Source organism: Schistocerca serialis, chromosome 11 (assembly GCF_023864345.2).
Source record: "Schistocerca serialis cubense isolate TAMUIC-IGC-003099 chromosome 11, iqSchSeri2.2, whole genome shotgun sequence".
Lineage (NCBI taxonomy): Eukaryota > Metazoa > Arthropoda > Insecta > Orthoptera > Acrididae > Schistocerca > Schistocerca serialis.
In genome coordinates this window covers 103,081,150-103,097,236 of record NC_064648.1, presented here as the reverse complement: position 1 = coordinate 103,097,236, position 16,087 = coordinate 103,081,150, and the positions used below count along the sequence as shown (strand labels likewise).

Genomic DNA, 16,087 nt, shown 5'->3' with positions numbered 1-16,087 from the left:
CTCTTCTTCAGAAACACTTTCCTTACCATTGCCAGTCTACATTTTATATCCTCTCTACTTCGACCATCATCAGTTATTTTGCTCCCCAAATAGCAAAACTCCTTTACTACTTTATGTGTCTCATTTCCTAATTTAATTCCCTCAGCATCACCTGACTTAATTCGACTACATTCCATTATCCTCGTTTTGCTTTTGTTGATGTTAATTTTATATCCTCCTTTCAAGACACTGTCCATTCCGTTCAACTGCTCTTCCAAGTCCTTTGCCGTCTCTGACAGAATTACAATGTCATCGGCGAAGTTTTTATTTCTTCTGCATCGATTTTAATACCTACTCCAAATTTTTCTTTTGTTTCCTTTACTGCTTGCTCAATATACAGATTGAATAACATCAGGGAGAGGCTACAACCATGTCTCGCTCCCTTCACAACTGCTGCTTCCCTTTCATGCCTCTCGACTCTTATAACTGCCATCTGGTTTCTGTAGATATTGTAAATAGCCTTTCGCTCCCTGTATTTTACCTCTGCCATCTTTAGAATTTGGAAGAGAGTATGCCAGTCAACATTGTCAAAAGCTTTCTCTAAGTCTACAAATGGTAGAAATGTGGGTTTGCCTTTCCTTAATCTTTCTTCTAAGATAAGTCGTAAGGTCAGTATTGCCTCACGTGTTCCAATATTTTTACGGAATCCAAACTGATCTTCCCCGATGTCGGTTTCTACCAGTTTTTTCCATTCATCTGTAAAGAATTCGTGTTAGTATTTTGCAGCTGTGACTTATTAAACTGACAGTTCGGTAATTTTCACATCTGTCAACACCTGCTTTCTTTGGGATTGGAATTATTATATTCTTCTTGAAGTCTGAGGGTATTTTGCCTGTGTCGTACATCTTGCTCACCAGATGGTAAGAGTTTTGTCAGGACTGGCTCTCCCAAGGCTGTCAGTAGTTCTAATGGAATGTTGTCTACTCCCGGGGCCTTGTTTCGGCTCAGGTCTTTCAATGCTCTGTCAAACTCTTCACGCAGTATCGTATCTCCCATTTCAACTTCATCTACATCCTCTTCCATTTCCATAATATTGTCCTCGAGTACATCGCCCTTGTATAGACCCTCTATATACTCCTTCCATCTTTCTGCTTTCCCTTCTTTGCTTAGAACTGGGTTTCCATCTGAGCTCTTGATATTCATACAAATGGCTCTCTTTTCTCCAAAGATCTCTCTAATTTTCCTGTAGGCAGTATCTATCTTACCCCTAGTGAGATAAGCCTCTGAATCCTTACATTTGTCCTCCAGCCATCCTTGCTTAGCCATTTTGCACTCCCTGCCAATCTCATTTTTGAGACGTTTGTATTCCTTTTTGCCTGCTTCATTTACTGCATTTTTATACTTTCTCCTTTCATCAATTAAATTCAATATTTATTCTGTTACCCAAGGATTTCTACTAGCCCACGTCTTTTTACCTACTTGATCCTCTGCTGCCTTCACTACTTCATCCCTCAGAGCTATCCATTCTTCTTCTACTTTATTAATTTTCTCCATACCTGTCAATTGTTCCCTTATGCTCTCCCTGAAACTCTGTACAACCTCTGGTTTAGTCAGTTTATCCAGGTCCCATCTCCTTAAATTCCACCTTTTTGCAGTTAATCTTATCTATGAGGGTGAAAATGACAGTGTTTGTGGTATATAAAATGAATGCATGCACGGTTTTTGTTATAGCAAGAACAAACATGTTGTATTGAACATAGTACATTATAGAGCAACACATAAGATACAGGTTGTGCATAGTACTGAACATATTGACTGGACAAAAATAATACAGCATAAAGAATAGGCAGAGTGCTTGTTTGCAATTGTATAAACCAGGGGTCTCCAAACTTTTTAGTCCGCAGGCCACATTGACTCCTTCACAAAGTCATAAGGCCCAAGAGCTACCTAGTGGGATTAAAGCACGCTAGCACACCATGATCGCCGTAATGCGAGGCTAAAGGAAAGATGAAATCGCAAAAATCTAAGGTTGTGAGAATAGCTAGCACTGAAACGAACTACGATTTTTATTTAATTACATAATTTTGATTGGTGGACGTACCTGACCGAAATTCTGACGTATTTTATTCTGCCGAATTTAACCGCCAAAAATTTGTGGTACTACACATTCTGTATGTATTTTACAACGTAATCAGAAGAAAGTGAAACCTTGCTTAAGAAGCATCTTCCATAATGATTGATTACTGAGGCTAGTCGCCGAAGTGGCGTCCATTTGAAAGACTTGCACCAGACTTGAGTGAAATAAAATGCAGAGACTTTTTTTACTTAATGTTTTCGCCAAACTAGTCTGTTAACTGTTTTTCACTATCGCACGGAGAATGGTCTGTCTGTTTATTGTGGATAGCCACAAGTTTAACCAAGACCTTCCACTTTGTAAAGATAGAGCTCCGACAATGTCGCAGTGTATTGGTCGTGATAGGCCTCGAAACTCAATTGTTGCCAGTATAGGTACCATCTCAAATATTTGGCGGGCCGAATACCGGGGATGACCGGCCAACTAACGCAGGCTGGTTTGCCGTAGTTTGGAGACCCCTGGTATAAACAATGCTGTTTCTTTGCACCAGAGCGCACCAGGTGGTGGTTGCAGATAGTCTATAAGACCTTTGAACTGTATAGACGCATGCTCTCTAGCATTGTGTGCTTTCTGAATGAAGGCAAATCACTCCTCTCTTTTTGGGGGTGGGAAAAAACATACAAACATAGATATCAATATAATGGAAGGAAACATTCCACGTGGGAAAAATTATATATAAAAACAAAGATGAGGTGACTTACTGAACAAAAGCGCTGGCAGGTCGATAGACACACAAACAAACACAAACATACACACAAAATTCAAGCTTTCGCAACAAACTGTTGCCTCATCAGGAAAGAGGGAAGGAGAGGGGAAGACGAAAGGAAGTGGGTTTTAAGGGAGAGGGTAAGGAGTCATTCCAATCCCGGGAGCGGAAAGACTTACCTTAGGGGGAAAAAAGGACAGGTATACACTCGTACACACGCACAAATCCATCCACACATACAGACACAAGCAGACATATTTAAAGACTTTAAATATGGTAAGAAGCCACCAACAAGGAAGGCCATTTACCACCGGCACAACAAATTCGTTACGTCGGGTTGTTTGTGCCCAGCAAAGAGAAGTGGAAGCTCCAGTGAGAGTCAAGTGAATGTGGAGAGACATTCGTAAGGAGTCCAAAGAAATTGATGCGTTGTGCATCCTGTGAACTCGAAATGGCTCCAGTGACAGTGTGGAAAGTCCTGTGACAGAAGCTGTCCATGAAACCGTTCGCATTAGAGCTAGTGCAGAAGCTCAATGACGATGCCAAAGACAAGCATTTTGAATTTCGTTTGCAGTTGCAACATTTGAATGAGGTGGGGATGGCATTGTTGATCACTTAATTTTTAGTGATGAACCCGCTTTTCACACTAATGGGAAGGTGAACAGGCATAATTGTTGAATCTGGGGTACAAAGCATCACATGAATGCATTGAATTTGAGCACGATTCCCCAAAGGTAAATGCTTTTTGTGCCTTTCGCGTCGAAAACTGTACGTGACATTCTTCTTCGCCGAGAACACTGTCGCTGGAGCTGTCGCATTGACGGATCGGCCGTGCTACAGAAGGGGACAGCTGTTTTATGAAATGGCCTCCCCAATCACCAGATCTCACTCCTTGTGACTTTTTTTTCTGTGGGAACACATTAAAGATCTGGTGTATGTATCGCCTCTACCACGTAATGTAGCAGAGCTCCAGGTGAGAATATGGCAAGCGACTGCCACAGTCAGTGATACCATGCTGGGACAAATATGACAAGAATTCGACTACTGTATTGGCATCTGCCAGGTCACTCATGGTTTGCATATCGGATGTTTTGTATTAAAAAAACACTTTCAGAGTTTTTCCTCAAAATGATATGTATGACATCTGTACAGTGTTTAGTTCTTGAGCAATAAATAATTGAAAATGTTCCCAGACTTAATGTACACCCTGTTGAACATTTTTAAACTGAGAATACAATCGATAATATTTTTCACTTTTTGTTGTATATAAGACATTAGTACTTGAGAATGTGAAACAAAATATGAACAGAACACAGTGTCTCCATTAACATCTTATTTGTAGCCCATTGTGTGAGGCAGGTCTGCAGAACACGTAGTGCCCAAGTCAAGTACTGTTAATGTAACTATGCGTGGTCTGTGCATAAACGCTTTCAGCCAGACTGCACCGTGCATGCTACTTGAAAGACGTTGTTGTTGTTATTGTTGCTGCTGCTGCTGCTGCTGCTGCTGTTGTTGGTGTCGTCATGCAGCTCTCCATGTTTCTCTATCCTGTGCAAGCCTCTTCATCTCCGAGTAACTACGACAACCTACATCCTGAATCTGCTCACTGTATTCATCTCATGGTCTCCTTCTACAATTTCCCCCCCCCCCCCCCCCCCCCCACCCCCACCCCCTCCCCACACGTTTCCTTCCAGTACCTAATTGATGATCCCTTGATGTCTCACAATATGTCCTAACAACTGATTACTTCTTCTAGTCAGGTTGTGCCACAAATTTATTTGTTCCCCAATTCTATTCAGTGCTTCCTCATTAGTTACATGATCTACCCATCTTATCTTCGGCATTCTTCTGTGGCACCACATTTCAAAAGCTTCTATTCTCTTCTTGTCCAAACTGTTTATCATTCGTGTTTCACTTTCACACGTGGCTACGCTCCATACAAAACTTTCAGAAAAAACTTCCTGGCACTTAAATTGAAACTCAATGTTCACAGATTTCTCTTCTTTAGAGATGTCTTCCTTGGCATTGCCAGTCCGCATTTTATATCCTCTCCACTTTGACCATCATCAGTTATTTTGCTGCCCAAATACCAAAACTCATCTTCTACTTTGGGTGTCTCATTTCCTAATCTAATTCCCTCATAATTCAACTAAATTCCATTATCTTGTTTTGCTTTTGTTGATGTTCATCTTATATCCTCCTTCCAAGATGATGTCAACTCTGTTCAACTGCTCTTCCAAGTCCTTTGCTGTCTTTGACACAATTACAGTGTCATTGGCAAACCTCAAAGTTTTTATTTCTTCTCCCTGGACTTTAATCTGTACTCCAAATTTTTGATTTGTTTTGTTTACTGGTTGCTCAGTGCACAGATTCAATAACATCGGGGATAGGCTAAAACCTTGTCACACTTCCTTCTCAACCTCTGCTTCCCTTTCATGCCCCTCAACTTTTACAAGTGCCCTCTTATTTCTGTACAGGTTGTAAATAGCCTTTTTGCTCGCTGTATTTTACCCCTGCCACCTTCAGAATTTGAAAGAATATTCTGGTCAACATTTTCAAAAACTTTCTGTAAGTCTACAAATACTATAAACATAGTTTTGCCTTTCGATAACGAATCTTTTGTGGGAACTCGTAAGGTCAGTATTGCCTTGCGTGTCCCTACATTTCTCCAGCATCCAAACTGGTCTTCCGTGAGGTCAGCTTCTACCAGTTTTTCCATTCTCCTGTAAAGAATTTGTGTTAATATTTTTCAGCCGTGACTTATTAAACTGATAGTGCGGTAATTTTTGAACCTGTCAACACTTCCTTTCTTTTTCACCTGTCTCATACATCTCATACCCCAAGTAGAAGAGTTTTGTCATGGCTGGCTCTACCGAGGCTTGAAACATATTACCCGATGAAACGTCTGCCCGTACAAACACCACTGGCAGGATCATTACAAACCATATCAGTAGCCCACCACTGGTAGGCCACTAGAGAGTATCTCCCTTATTCAAAATTCCACCTGAGAGGAGGTGTGGACGATGATATAATTTTGCAAGTACATTGACTGGTATATATGCTTACTGTCTGCAAAATGTGTTGTGGATAGAGGTAGTGATAAAGAAGTAATAAATGAAAACACCATGCACGATGTGGCAGTTTTGCACGGATCCCAGTATTTGATGTCCTGTCTCCCAAACTGTGTGTTATACAATGGTACCTTTTTTGTATGTAGATTCAGCAGCAGATGTGGACGCTGTCTGCAAAATCTATCACGAATAAAGTTAATAGTGGCAAACTAATAAATTTAAATATCTTGCAGAAGGCGGTAGTTTTTCACACATTCCATGTTTGTGATGTCATATCTTATGAACTAAGTATCATAGACCTAATTTTTCTGTTACATTCAGTGGTATAAGCTAATACTGCCTGCAAAATATGTCACAAATATAGTTGATAGTAAAGGAGTAATGAATTGGAACATCGTGCTTCATGTGGCAGCTTTACTGCACGAACTGTGAAAAATCTAATAAGTGATAAACTTTTTTTCTCTTCATCATTTTGTGGAGTTCATCAGCAAGAAAAAGTTTCTTATAGATTTGAAATTATTTTGTTTAGTTTGTTGCAAGTCTCTGAATGTTCTCATTCTTAAATTCCAGGCGACTAGAATACGGGTATTCTTGTGTTGCAGGCTACACTGCTTTTTCTCCCCCTCCCCAATAGGTGGGGGGTTCTTACCCCCGCAGTGATTCTTTCCAGACAGTAAATGTTTGTACCAAGTTTGGTTGATGAAATGGTCCAGTGGTTTAGGAGGAGATTTGAAACATACAAACTTACATATGTACATCCATTTTTATCATTTGTGTGGATGTAACAGCACTCTGTAATTAGACTGCGTGGCTAGCCGGGTGGGCCAGATTTAGTGTACTAGAATTTGCCAATTGCCAATCGTTGGTGAGTATGTGAGGAGCTTTTCGTGGTAAGTTTGAGACGGCGCCAGTTTATGACAACATAGTGAAGTGGTATAAGACATTTGAGGAGCATCGTTGGTTGTATAGTGCAAAATGTTTAGGCTGTAAGTGGGTGTGTCGGAAGAGACCTCGGACAGTGTGAGGGATGTGATATTGCCAAGTCCCACAAGGTCTGCCACTAGAACTAGTGCAAATTGAACGTGCATCAGCCAAAATATAGAAAATGATGACATGCCAATCACAATTAAGGACACCTCGCCCACACGTGACCACCAACCTGGCAGCTTGTGCCAGAGAGACCATTCTGGCCCAGGCTGCTGGAGCTTGCAGTCATGTGTGCATGCAATATGCTTGTATGTGTGAATGAACTATGTCTGTTTCTCTTTTACTGACAAGGGCTATGGCCGAAAGCTTATAGGTAAGTGTTCTGTGCCACGTCCAACAAGACAGTCTGCTGTTTGGTATGGACCCTTCGTCTTTGCTGCAATTGTGGTTCAGTCTACAACTCGAAACATGTAGCAGGAAACTTGATGGTGACCCTCTACATTTCCATAATTGGATGCGAGATTTCCCGAATGTCATTTTGCCGTGTTTCACGGCCTCTAATCTGTGTGTTGTTCCATAACATTTCCATGGAAAGGCCGTGGCACACTGTTGGGCTCTCGGAAGTATGGAGGATAGCTGCGTGAACAAAATACAAAATTTATGTACCTTGATGAGCCAAAACATTATGATGACTGCCCACAGAGACACTGGAAACTGCCAGGTGGTGCTGCGGGCACGTGACGTGGTAACAAAAGTATGTAAGCGGAGCAGACACGGACGGGGGACTGCCCTAGCAGTGATGTAGGCTGCAAATGGGGAAACCCATCGAGATAAGAGACTTCAACAAATGGCAGAGTATTATGGTGCACAGCCTGTGGACGAGTATCTCAGAAACGGCGAAGCTGATCCGATGTTCATATGCTACTGTCGTGAGCATCTACGGAAAGAGAGACAGGGTGACACACGGGAGACGGACGGTTTTTAATGAAATAATACTCAGCCAACTTTAAAATTAATGCATGTTTATTTACACAAAATCAAAGCTCATTATTTGCCATTTTAGTTAACAAAGTTATTTGTGAAAAATAATGTCGTCAAGGTGACGTCCGTCATTTTGAATGCAGGACTCGAGTCTCTTCTCAAAATCCTCCATCACATGGACTAAAATCTCTGCAGGGATGGCCACAATTTCTTGAATGATTGCATTCTTCAACTCGTCCAAATTTCGTGGTTTGTGATTATAGACACAGTTCTTAAGATACCCCCACAAGAAAGTAGTCACATACTGACAAGTCGGGAGACCTGGGAGGCCAAGGAACATTTCCAAAACGTGAGATAATCCGGCCAGGAAACGTGCGTCTAAGAACTTGTCACTGAAGTGTTTGCGGTGTGCGATGTTGCCCCATCCTGCCAGAACCAAACGCATTTTAAAGGGATTTGTCGTCTTCTTAGTTCTGGTTTCAAGAATGTTTCAAGCATACGAATGTAACAAACCGAATTAACAGTAATGGTGGTCCCATTCTCTTCAAAAAAATAAGGTCCAATAATGCCAACAGAGCCACGAGCACACCAGACTGTTGCTTTTTCTGAGTGTAGAGGACGCCGGTGGATAAGGTGTGAATGCTCTGGAGCCCAGTAATGTAGGTTTTGCTTATTCACGGTCCCGTTTAAATGAAAATGAGCTTCATCACTCGTCAATAAAATATCATTTTCATTCGATCCCAAAATCACTTGCGTTCTGTAAGCGAAGTCTACTCGTACAGCAAAATCAGTTTCCTTAAGTTGTCGGACAATGAGCATTTTGTAGGGATGGAGTTTTAATTCTTTAAGCAAAATTCGTCTAACCGATCCACGATTGATTTGTAACTCACTAGCATGACGTCTAGCTGACTGTCCTGGGCTTTTGACTGCCGCTTGCCTTACCCTTTCAACATTTTCTTGTGTCGTTACTCTGCATCTCGGGCCAGGATGCTTCTCATCCATTATGTTTCCAGTTGATCTGAAGTTTTCCACCCACCTGAGGATTGTGTTACGGCTCGGAACAGCTCCATGTCGACCGACATTAACCTTGCACGAAACAATCGCTGCATAGCAATAATAGACTCGCCACTTTTCACAAAACTTTCATAGACAAACACTCGATGTTGCAAGTCCCACTGTTCCATAGTGACTGAGTAAATGAAATGGTGTCTGGTGTGGATCAGAACTATCCCTACCACGACCACCTCCCATCACCGCGCCCTCAGTACTACGCAGTTCAAAACCGTCAGTACCCGTGTGTCACCCTGTAGGAGGACAGTAAAATTATCACTAGGTTGCACAACCGTAACTATTCACAGAACGTGGGGTTCAGAAACTTGTCTGCTCTGCAAAGTGGAGTAAACGATGATCTGTCCCATCTCTGCCGAAAAAGCACAATGCTGGTGCAACGCAAGTGTTTCGGAGCACACTGTTCATCAAACACTGGAGCTCTGCAGAAGACCACTCCTGCACGTTCTCATGTTGACCCAGTGACATCAACAATTACAATTGCAGTGGGTGCAGAACCTTCGGGATTTGATGATTGATAGGTGGAAATGTAAAATGTGCAGTGCACCGCGGACGCAGGCTGATGGAAGTAGTAGTGTGCTGTGGGAGACAGTCTCCTGCGCTTGCACGGGACATGTCATAGTAATCGAACCACCTGCATCCCTTCGTGCTTGCTCTCTTCCCCAACGGTGATATCATCTTTCAGCAGTATAATTGTCCGTGTCTCAGAGTGGTTTGAGGACCATTATAGTGAACTCACGTCGGTGTCTCGGCGACCAAATTCACCTGACGTAGGTCCTACGGAACCTATCTGGGTCGCTGTCGGCGCCATCACTGCTTGTACAAATCGGCAACCCGTTATTTTTGTGAATTACGTGATGTGCGTGGCCATCTAATGCCACCTATACCTCCACAAACATACTAACAAACTGTAGGATCCCTGATAAGCAGAATCAGTGATATATTTGTTCCAAAGATGGAGAAACAAGCTATTAAGCAGGTGGTTATAATGCTTTGTCTCATCAGTGTATACCATATACGGACTTCGTAAAAACTGTACGATGACAAAATATGTCTCCTTTTGAACGGGATCCAGTGAGGTAAGGCGTTACCTGTGTGCTTGTAGCCTGAGCAGTGAGCGGGCTTCACCACGTGTTGATGGAGTGCACTATTCTGTGCTGCTGCCAGTTGAAGGTACTCTGGAGGGGCCGCCATAGAATACGCGAGCAGACCATTCGGAGATTGTCAGTAGTAGTAAAGACACGAAGGAGACTTGTTGATTCTGGATGATAGTCGAGATTAAAAGTTATTGATTTATGGTTGTGAATTGTAATTGTGCAAGTTTCCGGAAGAAAATACATTGCTTAAAGCAAAGTTGCTGTCAAAAATAATTTACATAGCTAAAGACGGCTGAAATGCCACACACTTTCAGTGAGGCATTCATACTTCAGAAAAGAAGCTACCGAGCACAGCAAATAGTCGAGCTGGGAAGTGACTGGCAGGTCCAGCTCATAACTATTATTAAAGGCGACCGCCGACGTAGTGCTAACATATTGTACATTCAGCCATCTAAACAGAAGGCAGTGTTACTCTTTAAGTACAGTAAAGCAGAACAGCACCAGGAAACACAATAAACACTGCACTCGGTGCTTCTCAAATGGCCCCCACAGTTGCCAGACATGACGCCTCACAATTTTTCTCTTGCAGGGCTAAGTAGAGGATAATGTATGTGTTCCACCTCTAGCACAGAACCTAAAAGACTTGTGACACTACATCAGAGCCTCTATTCTTTCTGTCACTCCTGATATGTTGCAACTGGTTCAGGCAGAATTGGTCTACCAATTAGATGTGTGCCATGTAATGAAGGGTGGACACACAGAACATTCGTGAATGTTGTTAGGAAAAAGACTTTGAGAGCTTGTTTTCCACATACTGTGTCTTTTTTAATGCTATTCTTGGCGATTTACCCAGACCGATTTTTTAAATGTTTTATGGACATTATAATTACCTTCTAAGTCAACTATGTTTGAGGATGCTATGGTAAAGCTACTAGATGTATTTAAGTTTCAATAACTGTACCTCCATGTCTGAAGATGAAGCTTCAAAATCAAATGTTGATAAAGTAAATAACGGATACAGCTGAATTAATATTTAGTGTGAAAATAGCCCGTGTTCTCAGAAACAAATTAATTTACAGCTGAAGTCTGCACTATCCAGTGTAATGGAAAGAATAAGATCTGAACAGTGTGCCCAGTTATCGGATGGCTAGTGAGAGGGTCGTCACTATTCCACAGCAGCAGTTGGCGACACGGACGGCATCGTCTTCCGGAGGCACCGTCGCCGCCGCAAGGGCAACGGCGACCCGGCGACCCCGAAGCGCGTCTCCTTCCACGGGGACGTGGGTGTGGGCGGGGCGACTGCCACGCACGTGCAGGGGCAGCAGTTCTCGGCGAGCTTCATGCCTGCCCACCCCGTCGTCAAGAAGGACGTCGTGCCCGGCAGGTCGGTGTGCGCCCACTCTAGATTTTGCTACGATTCACTGCTTTTGAATAAACCAGTTCTGGTTAAAGCATTTCTTGTAAATAAGTTTGATATTTGTACATGTGTGTAGAATTTTTCTGTCAGAGTCAATGTTAGTCCTCTACAAAATTTAGTTCAATGACTCATTACCAGCTATTTCAGTTTGTCTGTTTCTTAGAATGCCAGCTATTTTTATGGATTTTCAATTTTTATTAAGATGGCTATGCAACGTGTAACTGTGATACTAACATTTTCTGAATTACGTATGTCGAGGGTTTAGTTTTTTTCTTGTATTTTAACGAATGTTAGGTTTTGCGAAAAATATAAAAGTTCACTAAACCGACATAATTCTTTATTACCATTCTAGTCATAACAGTCTACTGTTCAACTTTCAGTAGTTGAAACCTATTATACTAAAACAGTAATTGTAGATTATTGCGCCTTATTTTCACATAAAAAAAATTGTTTTGGTGTGATGGACTCTGATATGTGGCTCTTTGCTCATGGGCATTTTGCACTCACTTCATTTTATTGAAACTACGACAAGGAAAAAAATATTTCATGGTTCAGATAGCAGAGAAACATCAGAACATAATGTAAAGCATTGTTTCAACGAGTGTTTTACAAAATCCAGATGAGAAATACTCACTAGAATATTAACAGAAATCTTCTTGCACAGAATCAGGGGATCATTATCAGAATTTTCAGTATTGTCATTCTCACTACCATTATCATCAAAACCGTGCTTCATTTCACACACAATTTCATTCTCTAATATAACAATGAAATCAATTATGGGAACTAGCACTACAACATGCCGTTGTTTCTCGCCACCCACCTGGGCCTAATTTACGTTAATTTCTTCTGTCTCAGCTTTTCTTCACTGCAACTATTCTCTGCTTCACTCCATTTCAGTTTTCTACATCTTTTGTTGTCTTTCCCGTCTATTTTTCACCATCCCGTCCCACCTCTGTTATGTACAATGCACTTAGCTTCTCACTCTTATTAACTTGTGCACAGTGTTTTAGTAGTAATCTCTGTCTTGCATATTACCCTGTCTTGCACCTTTAAGCTCTCAGGTTTTCAAATCTCGTCTGATGCAGTCCCCAACAATCGGTCTTTCCTTCTCATCCCGTACAGTAAGTCTCCCCTTACCTGTGGCTCTGGGTGACTTTCCCAAAATCTACCCCTTCTCCTAGATCTCTCCAGTCCTTTTCCTTCATCCGTCTTGCTTCCCCTTCAACCCTTCTGCCTGAAGAAGGAGCCACTGGCTCCAAAAGCTTGCCAATCATAACAGTCTTTTACGTGTGTGTTCTGCTGCCACTTGGTGAGTAATTTTTTATCTAAATTAAATTTCATTCTCTGTAAGAAAACAAAACCGTGTCTTTTCATTTCTTTACATACTGAACAAACAGCTGTTGCTCTCTAGCAACTTAATTCCATATAACAGACAAGATCTACTAACTGATTCAGAAACTACATTTGCATGATCTGTTGCCTGTTATAGGAACTACAAGTCTCTCATAGCACAGTGAAGACTGATACGGCCCGCCAGTATACGCGATTTTTGTATGTAAAAGCGGGAGAATTTGCTTCCTGTCAAATAACATGTTTGACTGTCTACTAGAATTTTTCTTTGTTGTCAGTTGATGAGCTTGACAGTCAAAGTGTTAATATTTTCCTTCAATAAATATGGTAATGATAATATGTACAGTAAAATCCCTTTTTACACTTTTCAGCAGACTGACCCAAAGAAATTTAAAATATAGGAAAGCATAGGAAACACAACAAGCAAAAATGAATAAATTACTTTTACTGTCATTCTGTTTATATTGTTCAAAATATAAAATTAAAGCAGATTCAATTTTGCCTATTTATAAAATCTGAAATAATCATTTGTGTTTCTTTGTAACAACAGTTAGCTCTACTTGTCTCTTCACAGTACGCAAAGCATCAATCACAAAGGAAGTGGCTGAATGCTGACACACACTGGGTTCCCCCTGTTTATTCTGATTATGTCCAATGGTGTAAATAAAACACATAAGAAAAAGTCTTTCATGAAAACCACTTTAAAAAGACATTAGTGTTCTAACATGTGATAATCATTATAAAATTATGGTAAATAAAAGTGTTTACATATAATTGCTTAAAAAACTAAAGTTGCCAGTATTTGTAAACAGAGAACAATAGGCACGAAATCTACAGTTCGTTGCCAACAACGAGGTCACTCGACTGAGGGATGTCCAGGGTGAGGAAGAGGCCAGAAATTGTCATCCTGTTACAGAGCATCTTGACGAGGAATGTTTGTCTGATATGTAATGGTCTATTGACACATAGCCAACACGGATTTACAAAACATCGTTCTTGTGAAACTCTTTACTCACACGAAGTGTTGACTGTTATCGACAATGAATTTCAAGTTGATTCCATTTTTCTTGATTTCCAGAAAGCTATTGACACTGTACCAACAAGTAGCTTGTAATTGAATTGCATGCTTATGAAATGTCATCGCAGTTATGCGACTGGCTTAATGATTTCCTGTCGGAGAAGTCAAAAATTCGTAGTAATTGATGGAAAGTCATTGAGTAAGACAGAAGTGATATCCGACATTCCCCAAGGTAGCGTTATAAACTATCTGCTGTTCCTTATCTACATAAATGATAAGAGACAATCTGAGCAGTTGTCTTAAATTGTTTGCAGATGATGCTGTCATTTATAGTCTTTTTAAGTCATTAGAAGATCAAAACCAACTGCAAAACGATTTAGAAAAGATATCTGTATGGTGCGAAAATTGGCAAATGACCCTAAATGATGAAAAATGTAAGATCATCCACATGATTTCTAAAAGGAATCCGTTAAACTTTGGTTACATGATAAATCAGTGAAGTCTAAAGGCCATAAATTCAACTAAATAGCCAGGAATTATAATTACGAACAACTTAAATGGGAAAGAAGACACAGAAAATGTTGTGGGGTAGACGAACCAAAGCACTCCTTCTTCAGGCCACGGGTGGCCTACCGGGACCACCCGACCACCGTGTCGTCCTCGGAGGAGGATGCGGGTAGGAGGGGCGTGTGGTCAGCACACCGCTCTCCCGGCCATTACGATGGTATTCTTGACCGAAGCCGCTACTGTTCGGTCGACTAGCTCCTCAATTGGCATCACGAGGCAGAGTGCAACCCTAAAAATGGCAACAGCACATGGCGGCTGGATGGTCACCCATCCGAGTGCCGGCCACGCCCAAGAGTGCTTAACTTCGGTGATCTCTCGGGAACCGGTGTATCCACTGTGGCAAGGCCATTGCGCAGGTAAACGAAAGACCAATAAAAATTGGCAGAACACTTAGAAGGCGCAACAGTTCTTCCAAAGAGACTGCCTACACGATGTGTGTCTGTCATCTTTTATAGTATTGCTACACAGTTTGATCCTTACCAGATAGCATTAATGGAGTACATTGAGAAAGTACGAAGAAAGGCTGCTCATTTTGTATTATCGAGAAATAAGAGAGTGAGTCTCTCAGACGTGATATAGAATTTGGGATGGACGTCATTAAAACAAAGGTGTTTCTCATTGCAGCGGGATCTTGTGAAATTTCAATCAACAACTTTCCCCTCGAAATGTAAAAATATTTTGTTGACGGCAACCTGAATAGGGAGAAAAGATAATCAACGTAAGGAGATTCAGAGCTCGCATGCAAAAGTATAGGTGTTCATTACTTTCCGCATGCTGTTGGAGAGTGGAATAAAAGAGAATTATTGTGAAGGTGGTTCAACAAACCCTTTGCCAGGCACTTAAGTGTGATGTGCAGGGTATCCATGTAGATGCAGATGTAGATCAGGTCATACCGACCTAAGACTGCACGCCTAGTATGGATTAGCGTATTTCACACAGAGAGATGGCCTTCTTCAAAAGCAATGTTTCTTTGTATAAATGACTGTGAAATTAAATTAAAGCTGTTGTAATACAATGCAATGAGGAGTAGGAAGCTAGCTGCTATAGTCACTATCATCAGATAATGATTATCGTTAAGGCAGTGACTCGGCATACTTTCTCGTGCTAATGGTATGTTATATAATCGATAACTTTGCATGTGGTATGCATTTTCTGCTTTGTTCCGAGGCTGACTTCGAGCAGGAAGATGATGCACTTTTTGCAGGAATCTGTATGAAAATCAATTTTAAAGGTCATAATAATGTCAAAGAAAACTTAAAATGTGGGAAATGTTGTAACATGGAATCGTTTATGGTGGAAAACCATTGTATTGAGAGAATGGGATGCATGGTCACCTGATTTGTTTAATGAATAACGCATTTGTTGTTGACAAGATTTGTGATTTATTGACTAGAAATAAAGAATACAGCTTGGAACTAGAAATAAAGAATACAGCTTGGAAATACAAACTTATGATTCATATGTTCAGTATTACTGCCGTTTTGGTTTACAACTTCTTCAAGTCGCACACGTGCATTTGTAATGACTCCCTGACACAAATCTTATGGAATGGCACAGCGTAACTCAACGTGGATGATGTGGATGGAGAGGGTTTTAAGGGCACATGACGGCAAGGTCTTCAGCGCCTGCTCAGTAACCAATTGAGACAGGTGTCAAGAAAAGACTCAGAACAATAAGATAAAACAGAACGTAAGACACAGGAGACTAGCTTGGAAAAATATGTGCCTACCCACACCGAAGCGTGGGACGAAGCATGCCACCAGCAGTAA

The 16,087-nt window shown here is 41.2% G+C and overlaps 1 protein-coding gene across 1 annotated transcript in view; it reads left to right on the top strand.

Annotated features, from left to right (window-relative positions):
• The window catches only part of LOC126427276 (pleckstrin homology domain-containing family M member 2), a 271,933-nt gene that overhangs the window by 53,709 nt on the left and 202,137 nt on the right, over window positions 1–16,087 (top strand). Inside the window, exon 7 of the mRNA XM_050089544.1 lies at window positions 11,140–11,347. Coding sequence (XP_049945501.1) covers window positions 11,140–11,347 — 208 coding nt within the window. The remainder of the gene's footprint in view (window positions 1–11,139; window positions 11,348–16,087) is intronic.